The sequence below is a fragment of the Helianthus annuus genome, chromosome 16 (genome assembly GCF_002127325.2).
Source record: "Helianthus annuus cultivar XRQ/B chromosome 16, HanXRQr2.0-SUNRISE, whole genome shotgun sequence".
Classification (NCBI taxonomy): domain Eukaryota; kingdom Viridiplantae; phylum Streptophyta; class Magnoliopsida; order Asterales; family Asteraceae; genus Helianthus; species Helianthus annuus.
Window position 1 is genome coordinate 32,658,680 of NC_035448.2, and position 12,727 is coordinate 32,671,406.

The 12,727-nt window shown below is 36.3% G+C and overlaps 1 protein-coding gene across 1 annotated transcript; it reads left to right on the plus strand.

Annotated features, from left to right (window-relative positions):
• Window positions 1–10,185: 10,185 nt before the first annotated feature.
• Window positions 10,186–10,947, plus strand: LOC110919266 (ethylene-responsive transcription factor 3-like; the record flags this gene model as incomplete). Its single annotated transcript, XM_022163538.2, has 1 exon — window positions 10,186–10,947. A coding segment is annotated over one exon (633 nt), but the record flags the coding sequence as incomplete, so codon positions are not given.
• Window positions 10,948–12,727: the final 1,780 nt, after the last annotated feature.

The following is a 12,727-nucleotide window of genomic DNA, read 5'->3' on the forward strand; positions in this document are numbered from 1 at the left end:
ATAAATAATTAATGAAAAAGACTAAACTGCCCTTACATGTACAGACCTAACTGAAAATTTTAACCTAGTTAGTGCTAAAGGACATAAAGTGTAATAGATTTTCCAAATAAAGGATTGTGAATGTAATTATTGAAGTTAAAGGGCATCTATTGTAATCCAATACAAACATAAAGGACGAAAAGTATAATTTACCCTATATTTTAATACAAAATATAATATTAGCCCAAACTTTCTAACAATTACATTTAGGGCACTAACTATGCTAACTAAACAAACGAGATTAACTAACACACTAGAGGTCACTTGACTTGGGTCAAAGATGATCAAATCGGGTTTTTGTTCAAACTAGATTTGAGGAGAAAGGATCGTGTTTCCGGTTTGAAATCGATTTAGTTCAGCTTGACCGGTTTCAAAGTATAGCATTACTAGAAAACTGCTACTATTTGCGTCAATTTCCGTGGGAAATCCGTGGGTAACTGTAGTTACTCACGGATTTCCCATGAAAATGGGCTATAGGAATTCTACTCGTGGGTAATCTTTTTTTGACGCATTTCCTACGGATTTTCCTACTCCTTTCCCATACAAATGTTTGGTAATAATTCTCCTACTTATTTCTCACGGAATTAATTTTCTTAACTTTCCGACGCATTTCCCACGGAATATTTAATTTTTAAATTTTTTTGTTTAAAACAATTATATTTATATTTATTATATAAATATAAAACAACAGAACCCTAAAAACTGGTTCAACTTAAAATACACATGATACAATATGCTAAAGCATAAGCATAGGATTCATAATTGGTACAAATAGCTCAAGCAAACTTTACAACCTATAAAGTAATGTTTAACCTTCTAATCTAAGGTTACAACTAAGCAAAACAGAAAAACATAAAACCAACTCAACATACAATAGCAACATGCATAAGCGTGTTGCTAATTCATATTACATAAATGCTAATTTTAATATATTTAACTTTAATGCACCGAATTCTTAAACAAAAAAGCTATACATGTGTATTTCTATTATGTGCGTTAGAAGTGGGAAGCGACGGACCCACCCTAAACTGTAGGTGGACGGGTGAACTGCATCCCTTTGAATTTTTCAATCGCACCTTTTAGAAAAAAAATTATTATGAATATGTATGAAAATAAATAAATTGTAAACACTGATTATTATTATTAATATATAAATATATAATATAATTTATATAATTATTCTTTAACCACTTATTCACTTAACCCAATCAAAGCCCAATCTACAATCCATTTTTATTAACCCAAACCCAATTCAAAGAAATTTGAACTAAATAAAATAACCCAAACCCCTCCGCCCATTTAGTTCCATTCTCCCACCCCACAAAATCCCTACTGACGTCACTGTGCTCATTGACTGGACCCCCTTTTTTGCAAGAAAAACCACAATTTCGGTCGGAACTGACCCATATTTCGTTGGAATTCTGATATAAAACGGGTATGGTTTCTTTATTGATTGTTTTTTTTTTTTTGTTAGAATGGGTATGGTTTCTTTATTAATTGTTTTTTTTTTTTTTTGTTTTATATGATGATCAGGATAAATAAAATGTATAAAGTTTGATCTTTTTATGTTTTTTTTTTTGTTCTAGACTTCTAGTTAATTAGTTTGTTGTTTTATTAAAAGTTTTGTTTGTTTAAATGATTAGTAACAAGTAATCAACATTTAAAACTATGGCTTGAATGTTTGAAAATTATGGACTATGGTTGATGATTGTTTATTTGTTTAAGTGTTTAGTGTTGTTTTATGGACTTATGGAGCGATTTATATGCGATAGGAACCATGAGTAGGGATGTTATGGAGCAATTTCTCAAGATGAAAGGAGTTGAATCATCTTCCAAAACTCCCGAGTACGTTGATGTGGATACTCCTCCTTCGGATCCTCATGATCACTAGCCGATTACATCATATAACGTGAATCAACGAGATGAGATTAGAAGGGCATACCTACTAAGCGGACCATGTCAACCAAAACGTATTGAATTTTAGTTTGATGTTCTTTTGGTCTACATGAGCGACCGCTATGAACCAATTTCTTTTATATAGTACATTTCAACATACCCAAAAATTAAGAACTTTTTTTTACTTAATGCATAAGATACAACCCTAAAATGAGGGTAAATTAGTCTTTCGAATACTAATTACACTTAAATTCTCATCTTAATTACACTTTAATTCCATTATCTTTAATCAAATAATGGATAATTAGTTATTAGTTACAATTTATCTCCCTTATAAAAAAACTAACTACCCTCACGTTTTTTAATGACCATAACTTTTACATACATTAATATATTTTGTATATTTTACCCCATAAAAACGAGAATTTTATTCTCTATAATTTGAGTAGTATTGCTATAATTGTTTTAATTAAAAAAATTGATATATTACATGATTAATAGTGTCTAGGGTTGAACAATAACTGAATTGTTAACTAAAACTAAACCGAAAACAGAGGAAACTGAACCGAAATCAACCAAAAACTGAATTAACAGAAAATCGATTAACCAAAAATTGAATTAACCAAAACCGAGTTATTGTTTTTTTTGGTACTCACGTTTAACCAAAATTAACTAAACCGAACCAAACAGTTCGTATTTCAACATATTTCTAGCTTTTAAGCTCCTGTTCATGTATTATGTATTTTATATTCTATACCTCCAATTTATATATTTATACTTCCGTTTCATTTATTTATACATCAATTTCATGTATTTATACTTCAATTTCATGTATTTATAAACAAAAGTTTTAGCTTAAATTTGGTTTTGGCTATTTATTAACTGAAATTAAACGAACTGAACCAAAAACCGTCAATCTAACAGAATAAATGAGACTGATTAACTAAAAACATATTAGTTAATAAAATAGACTAAGCAATTACTTCGGTTTTGAGGAACCGAACCAATCGAACCATGCACATTCTTGAAGTCTCCGTGTTTTCCACCGCATTGCGTGAGCACCCTTCTAGTTAATTAATATACATCTAATCATTTAACTTCACCTCACTGGTTCCTTTTTTTTATTATTATTACTCGTTCCATCATATTTCACAATACCATTAACCATAAAACACCTTAGTGAAATGTGAAACCACTTATGAATATGAGTTGGTGATGTGACAAGAATCTGTTTTTACCTTACCATAACACCATTGGTGGATCTTGAACAAAAAAAACATGAGGGAAACTCTTAAAATCCAATATTTTACACTATAATTATTTTCCGATAAAATTAATGCTACAAAGCGAAAAAAACAGGGGACTCGGGGACCCCTTGCCCCATGAGAAGCTCCGCCAAAGCATAACATATAGTCTAAGAAGTACGGATATTCAACAACAAATAAAAACTTTAGATTGTTTAGAGGTTGAAAAATGGAAGGCCAAGAATGAAAATGTTATAAAAACAACCCAGAAATTGACCCAGAGAATCAACGATTAACGATTGAATCTTATTGAATGTGAAAGAGAATTACAAGAAAGAAATTACAAGAAATTGAAAAATTAATGAACTAACTCTACAATCTACCGCAACCCCCTATTTATACTAAACTCACAAATTCAGTTACAACTATCCGTTGTAAGAATTTCCACAAACGCCCCCTGAACTTACAAGAATGTAAGTATCAGACCTTGTAACTAAACAACTGCTCTTTAACACCTTAAGCACTGATCTACTCCTTAACAGAGTGTTAAACTACTGATTCACTATCTACTGCTTATTCCACCAGCAGCTGTTATACCACAATCAATTGTTACCCTCAGTAGTTAATCACCATCAGTGTTTGATCACAAGCAGTGCTTAGAATTCCATCAGCTGTTTGTCTTCGTTTAGTCCCAACCAGTGGTTTGCTTATTTATTAATACTCATCAGTAGTTATAACTGAAATGTTACTTTTCTCTACAATCTCCACCTAAGTAACAATTCAGTTTAACCTAAACTTAATGAGTTAAAGCAAAATGTAAACTTTGCACCTGGCAAAGCCTTGGTCATCACATCAGCTGGGTTAACATCTGTTCCAACCCACTTGACCACCACTTCCTTAGAAGTCACCACATCTCTGATCCAAAACATCTTCACATTGATGTGTTTGGTTCTCTCATGAAATACACTGTTCTTCGACAACTGAACAGCACCTTCATTATCACAATTCACCTCCACGCCATCCAACCTGATTCCCAGATCAGCAACCATACCCTTTAACCATAAAGACTCTTTTACCCCTTCAGTTAAAGATATGAATTCAGCCTCAGTTGTGGATAGTGCCACAACATGCTGCAACTGAGACTTCCAGCTCACCACATTTCCCATGACTGAGAACACATAACCAGTTATTGATCTGCCATTATCTTTGTCTTTTGCATAATCTGAATCAACATAACCACTGACCATGTTCTCCTTCTCAGCATGACTCTCAAACTTTAAACCAAGTTTCTTTGTACCAGCCAAATACCTGAGAATCCACTTCACTGCTGCCCAATGATTTTTACCAGGATTTGCCATATACCTGCTTACCACACTAACAGCATATGCGATATCAGGTCTTGTGCAGACCATGAGATACATCAGACTCCCAACAGTGTTTGCATATGGAACTTTGCTCATGTATTCTTCCTCTTCATCTGTTTGAGGACAATCTTTCTTTGACAAATTGAAATGAGCTGCAAGAGGAGTTGTAACAGGCTTACACTCTCTTATTCCATAATTCTTTAACACTTTCTCAATATAAGAAGATTGAGACAGTGTTAACACCTTTTCTGCCCTGTTTCTGTGGATTTCCATACCAAGTATCTTTCTGGCTTTCCCCAAATCCTTCATTTCAAATTCTCTCATCAACAGTTGTTAGGTTTCTTCTATTTGGCTTTTGCTTTCACAAGCTATCAGCATATCATCAACATACAAGAGCAAATAGACAAATTTACCCCTGTCATACTCCCTATGATACACACAACTGTCATAAGGACTCCTGCTGAAACCACTGCCCACAATGTATTCATCAAATCTTTTGTACCACTGTCTGGGAGACTGCTTCAGCCCATACAAGGACCTCTTTAGTAAACATGCCTTATCTTCTTGGCCTTTGACTTCATATCCCTTTGGTTGTGCCATATAGATCTTCTCCTCCAAATTACCATGCAAAAATGCAGTTTTCACATCCATTTGTTCCAACTCTAGATCTAATGATGCAACCAATGACAATATAACTCTAATTGAGACATGTTTGACTACAGGAGAAAAGATCTCATTGTAATCAACACCTGCCTTTTGAGTAAATCCCTTAGCCACCAGTCTTGCTTTGTATCTAGGACCTCCTCCTGGTTTGTCACCTTCTTTAATTTTGTAGATCCACTTACAAGACACCAACTTCTGGTCTTTAGGCTTGTTTACCAACTCCCACGTACCATTCTTGTACAAAGACTCCATCTCTTCATCCATTGCTTTATACCACTTTTGACTATCTTCTGAATTAACAGCTTCTTCAAAAGTTAGCGGTTTATAGATGCTTTCATTCTCTGCTGCTACAAAAGCGACTGCAGAAATATCTTCTTGATCTCTGTACCTCAGTGGTTTCACAGCTTTCCTCTTTGACCTGTCTCTCACCAAAATGTAATCCTCCAAATTTGGTACACTTTGACTTGTCTCATCCTGACTTGCACCAGAACTTCCACTTTGACTTGTTTCACCCTGAGTTGCACCAGACCTTTCAACATTCACCTTTGGTCTGCTTAACACTGGCTCCACCTCAAACTGAAGATCATCTTTCTTGGATACACTTCTGTTTATTGTCTCCATAACATCTTTGTACAGGACATTCTCCCTGCACTGAACATTTCTGCTCACTATCACCTTTGGATTTTTCAACCTCCAAAGCCTGTATCCTTTTACACCTTCAGTATATCCCAGTATTACACACTTTTGAGATCTTGGATCCAACTTATCATCACTCACATGAGAATACACCAATGACCCAAAAACTTTTAAATCTTCATACTCAGGTTTAGTACCAGACCACATCTCCATAGGTGTCTTCATCTGTATTGCTGATGAAGGACATCTATTGATCAAATAAGCTGCAGTGGATACAGCTTCTCCACAGAACTTCTTTGGCATTCCTGAGGTTGCCAACATACACCTCACTCTTTCTAACAAAGTTCTGTTCATCCTTTCAGCCAAACCATTCTGTTGTGGAGTACCAGGAATGGTTAAGTGTCTGGCTATACCATTTTCTTTGCAAAACTTATCAAACTCATGATTACAAAACTCCAGCCCATTATATGTTCTGAGTTTCTTCACTTTCTTCTCAGTTTGATTCTCCACCAATACTTTCCATTCTTGAAATTTCTTGAAAGTATCACTTTTGTGTTTAAGCACATAAACCCACACTCTTCTTGAGTAATCATCTATGATGGACAAGAAGTACCTACCACCTCCCAAGGTTTCTGTTCTTGCAGGCCCCCACAGATCAGAGTGAACATAGTCTAAGACTCCCTTAGAACTATGTTTTCCTTTGCTGAACTTCACTCTTTTCTGTTTGCCCAAAACACAGCTTTCACAAAAGCTTATATCACAGTTCTTTAGATCACCAAGAACTTGTTGTTTGGACAACTCAATCAGGCCTTGTTGACTTATATGACCAAGTCTTTTATGCCACTTCAGGGCTTCATCATCACCTTCTTCACTTGCCACAGCAGCCACTCCATCAACAACTTTACAATCCAACATGTAAATGTTGTTCTTGATTCTAGTACCACTGAGCACCACCATAGACCCTTTTATGACCCTGGCCTTTCCTTCTCTAAGACTGACATGATATCCCATATTCTCTAAAGTACCAAGAGATAATAAACTTCTCTTAAGATCAGGGATGTACCTCACATCTTTGAGATCAAATGTAATGCCAGATTCTGTCTTCATTGTGACTGTACCAATGCCAAGAATCTGACAAGGCCTGTCATCTCCTAGCTTTACAGACCCCATGTCCAGCATCTTCAATTCTTTGAAGGCTTCTTTCAGAGGTGTCATATGGAATGAACATCCTGAATCCATTACCCATTTTTCTTGATTACATTCACTCGTGACAACAAGAACATCAGCACTGTCATAACCTCCTTTTGACTGATCATTAGAATCTACATGACTACTTTGCCCTTTTGAGTAATTACTACTTTGCCCTCTTGAATAGCTACCTTCACCTTTTCTTTTCTTGAATTCTGGACAGTCTTTCTTGAAGTGCTTCTCTGAATTACAAACAAAACATCTCCTCTTGAATCTTGACTTGGATTTTGACCTGGAATTCCTACTGCCACTGCTATAATTCCTTTGATCCGACCTTCCTCTCACATACAAGCCATCTCCACCTTCTTCTTTAGAATCTGACCTTTTCTTCAATTCTTTTGAATTCAAGGCAGACAATACATCTTCCATAGACAGAGAATCTCTACCATACATCAATGTATCCACAAAGTGTTCATATAATGATGGTAAAGAAGTGAGAAATATTATGGCCTGATCTTCATCATCCAATGCCACCTCTATATTTTCAAGATCCAAGATTAACTTGTTGAATTCATCTGTATGATCTTCAAGACTCTTTCCAGATGACATGTGAAACGTATACAACCTCTTCTTCAAATACAACCGATTTGCCAAAGATTTTGTCATATACAATGACTCCAACTTTGCCCAAATCCCTGCAGCAGACGTCTCCTTGGATACTTCACGGAGAACTCGATCACCAAGACTCAATATAATTGCACTATGAGCCTTTTCGAGCATATCCTTCTTCTCTTTATCAGTTAAGCCTTCAGGAAGTTTATCTTCTCCTTTCAGCGCATCTACCACACCATTATGAACCAGAAGAGCCCTCATCTTCACACGCCATAGACTGAAATCATTCCTCCCATCAAATTTCTCCAATTCAAACTTCGTTGACACCATCTTTGATCTCTGATTGCGGAATTGAACGTCAATTTTCTTCTAATCGAGCCACCAATGGCTCTGATACCACTTGTTATAAAAACAACCCAAAAATTGACCCAGAGAATCAACGATTAACAATTGAATCTTATTGAATGTGAAAGAGAATTACAAGAAAGAAATTACAAGAAATTGAAAAATTAATGAACTAACTCTACAATCTACCGCAACCCCCTATTTATACTAAACTCACAAATTCAGTTACAACTATCCGTTGTAAGAATTTCCACAAACGCCCCCTGAACTTACAAGAATGTAAGTATCAGACCTTGTAACTAAACAACTGCTCTTTAACACCTTAAGCACTGATCTACTCCTTAACAGAGTGTTAAACTACTGATTCACTATCTACTGCTTATTCCACCAGCAGCTGTTATACCACAATCAATTGTTACCCTCAGTAGTTAATCACCATCAGTGTTTGATCACAAGCAGTGCTTAGAATTCCATCAGCTGTTTGTCTTCGTTTAGTCCCAACCAGTGGTTTGCTTATTTATTAATACTCATCAGTAGTTATAACTTAAATGTTACTTTTCTCTACAGAAAAAGTAATGAATTTTAGTACACTTACCTCACACAATGTGTATCAATTATTTAGAACTCTTGGGTGCTGATAGCTGAGATAAAAGAGTTGAACGGGCTAGTTGGAAGATTTAGTGGCATCTTGCATACAAGAGGATTAGGTCTAAATTGGTAATCAACGTTTACATTTTGAGAGATCACCACTTCATCCCTCTAAAATGTATAACGTCTTTGTCTTTGTATTAGGGTTTTAATCATTGTGATGAACACGTTCTTTAAGCAATATCATGTAGATTTTGTTCTTGTATCGATCATCTTTATGATGATCTGTGTTTAGTCTACTTTTGTCTTTTGGTTTAATGGTGGGATGATATGAATAGAATTAATAAGTGGAATCCTTTCTTTGGGGTTTTTGAATCTCGTTTTTCCTTATGGAAAGTTTCCACTCTCTCTTGATTGGTTGACGCATAACGCTTATCAAATCTTGAAAGTCTCCCTAGTTATTATTGTTCTTTATATAAGGCTCCGGTTAAAGTCATTGAGGGGTTGGAGAGGATTATCAAGAGGTTTTTATGGGGTGAATCTAGTGTGAACAAGAAGATGCATTGCGTGGCTTGGGAGTATGTGACATGCGAGTCCTTAGTTAGACGTTATGTTTATTTAGAACATGTCAGTTTGGGTGGATTGTCCTAGACATGTGCATTATAATCGAATCGGGTCGGTTAGGGTGATGTGTTAGACATAGATGCGGGCCAACTTGGATGTCAATTCTGGATAGTGATACTGGTTAGGTTGTGTTGGGTTAACGTGACTACAAACTTTATTCAAATTGAGTTATAGTGTTTATATATAAAGTGTTTTGGTGTCACTTTACCGCTTAAACTTGACTGTTAGAACTCACTCAATGTAGCTGACTTTTGTGTGTGTGTTATATTGTTTGCAGGTCTATGATTAGGTTGTGTGGAACTCTTGGTACGCGTGTGAAGCTTCTCAAGGTTGTGGCAAGACATTCATGTGTTTATTTATATTTTTAGACTTAAAGTGACTATTTAGCAAGTCTATTCAATTAATCACCATTCTACTTTAAATCTTTCCGCTTCGTATTTTGTGAAATTTAATGAGTCTTTTGAGTCAAAACGGAGCGATGATGTCAAACTGTGAGGTGCCCGGTCTGAGAGCCTTACATATCAACGATGTCCATGTTTTTTATCTTATACAAAATTACATGGGTCGACATTTGCGCTTACGGGATCTAAAGTTACGAAGGTTATCAACGACGCCCAAATTTCATTCTTCTTATATAAATTTACGTATTTTGACGTTTCAATGCTATTTTTCATGATCTTACGCTATCTCTTTCCGTTGATACACCTAATGCTGGTATCATGTTGATGTTGTAATGAAGCGAAACAATACCAACCATATTCTCGCCACAACGCGCGGAATATAAATATCAGTTTTTCTTATTTTTTTTAGAAACGCGAAATAAAAATACTAGTTTTGTTTATCAAAAACTTATCTTAAATATGTTACTTTTTTATATATACAATATATATTATCAAACGTTACACGAGTCCATAATAAATAATGATACGTGCAAGTAAATGATAACCCTTTTCATTTTCTCCACTGTGGAGAGAAGAAGATAATAACAAATAAAACAATCACCGGAAAATCAACAAATCTTGAAAAACCGATGGAAAATTAACATCTCCGGCTGTCACAACCGCTGGAAACGCACCTTCACGCGCCGAATAAACCTAACCGTCACGGTGGCTAAGCCGGACCAGAACCTCCACGCGCCGCGGTACCGCGGCGTTCGAAAGAGACCATGGGGACGGTTCGCCGCAGAGATCCGAGATCCGTACAAAAAAGCTAGGGTTTGGTTAGGCACCTTCAACACCGCCGAGGACGCTGCACGCGCCTACGACGCCGCCGCACGCGCCTTCACTGGTGTTAAAGCAAAAACCAATTTTCCACTTTTGCCCCTGCCGGAACACGAAATTACCGATCGTGCGACTCAGCAGGTTCCGACGACCAGTAGCCTGAGCAGCACGGTGGAGACGGCGAGCTGGTCACGACGGTCAACTCCGGCGGCGGTGGTGGTTGGTTACGATGACGGTGATTGCCGGAGTAATTGTGATTCGTCGTCGACGGTTGTTGATGATGTGTCCGGTGAAGTTAAGTCAGCGGAGAATAAAACGATGTCGTTTGATCTTAATCTTCCTCCGGTTATTGATGAATTTGAATTTGATGATGATCCGTTGACCACACTTTGCTTATGAGTTTCTGGTGAATTTTTATTCAAAGATAATATTAATTTGTTATGTTTTGTTTTGAGTTGATTGTGGTGATGAATTTGTAGATTAGTGTAATTTGTGGTTTTTATATGATGGTCTTGAAATTTTAAAGCATGAAGTTGTGTGGATGACTTTGGTTTTTTTTTTTTTTTTGAATGTTTTTTTTCATAATTTGATCTGAAATTGGGCAAATTGCATAGATAGTTGATGACAAAGACCATGTCAAGATAAGTGGGTTAGGTGAAAATGGGTTCGGTATAGTTGTTGAAGGCGCAAGGCGCTTAAAAGGCGAGGGCCGGAGACAACGTAGGTGCATTTCATGAACTTACCATTTTTAGGGGTGTAAAGGCATGTTTTAGGCGCTTTAGGATAGTTTGGTTGGTTCTCAACCATTTTTGGCGTGTTTCATAGAAGTGTGTTGTCACTATCTTTGCAACCTTTTGAATTTGCAGGTACCGGTTGGGTTGGCGAAGGGGTAGATGGTTTCGTTCAAAAGAGAACGAATGAACTTTTTGGGAACTAAAAGGCGCTAACTGAAGTTTACGAAAAAAAATCGACTATAAAAGTTGAATGTGGTGGTCAAAATGAAAATCCAGCTTGAAATGTAGTAAATGCGAGATGAATCAGTGTTTGGTGGGGATTGAAATAATAGATTAGCAGTTTCCAGGTGTTTTGATAGAAGCTGCTGCTTTTATTTCAGGTTGAATACAAGCAGTTTTGATTGTAGCAGGTCTTACCAAGAAGAGGGTGTTATGAAACCTGTGTTAAAAGTGATGATTTGATACCAAATATTTATAATCCACTGGAATACCAAGGCGCCTTTGGCCTAGCGGTATACGGTGTGTACAATCAGGTCGAGGGTTCGAGTCATATCAATTGGGAGTAGATTATATAACTTCTAAAAAATGTTCATGCACTTCAATATAACGACTGAAGGAGATTTGTACTTCTGAGGGTATAAGGAGTGGTTAAACACTTTAAAGTGGCAAACCAAAAAACCGACCAATGAGAGCGCGCCATGTCAATTAGGCAAAAGTGTTTAAACTTTGGTGTAAAGTGTTGGCAATGGTTAGACACTTGGTAAAGTGGTAAACTTTTTATAAAAAAAAAGAAAAAAAGGTTTGATTGGTTAAAAATGGCATGGACCCCACTCCCCCCACACACACTCTCTCCTTCCCTCATTTCACCGCTTCGGCAATGGCACACCGCTTGGGAATGAAACCGTGCGGCAACATTGGTTGGTGGTGGTGTACACCGATCGGCAAACCCTTTGCCGACTCCTTTACCGCACCCATACCGTATCCCCTGAAACCAAATGCATCTACATAGTTAAATCTTATTGTTTCATGTATTCATAGAAGCCTCTATACCATAATTGATAATAAGAAAATATATATTTATAGTATGCTTTTGTTATTTTCCTTCTTTAATCGCGTTTTGACTTTTGTCCATGATTAATTTGTTGTTTAAAAGCATCCCGCAAATGAATTTTAATTCTTTTAGTTAGGCCGTATACAAAGTTAAAACGTTGGGAAACTTTCGGCACCTCTTTACTTTTATGTTCTCTACCTAAAACTTTTTCTATAAACTTTATTCCTAAAAACATTTTGAGATTTCATGGATTTTTATTATTAAACAAATTAATACATAGGATGACTAAAAAAGAGACTCGGTTTATGAATTAAAGATCGTTTTTCAATTAAGGTTAAAAGACTTGAGAATAAAGTATTTTCACTATTTAAATTTAAATGTAGGAAAAATATGTCGATCTAAATATCAAATGTTATATCTATTGTGACTTCAAGCCCTACATTCTATTGTCCCTCCCTCCCTCCCTCCCTCCCTCCCTCCCTCCCTCCCTCCCTCTCTCTCTCTCTTTAATGTCGAATATTTG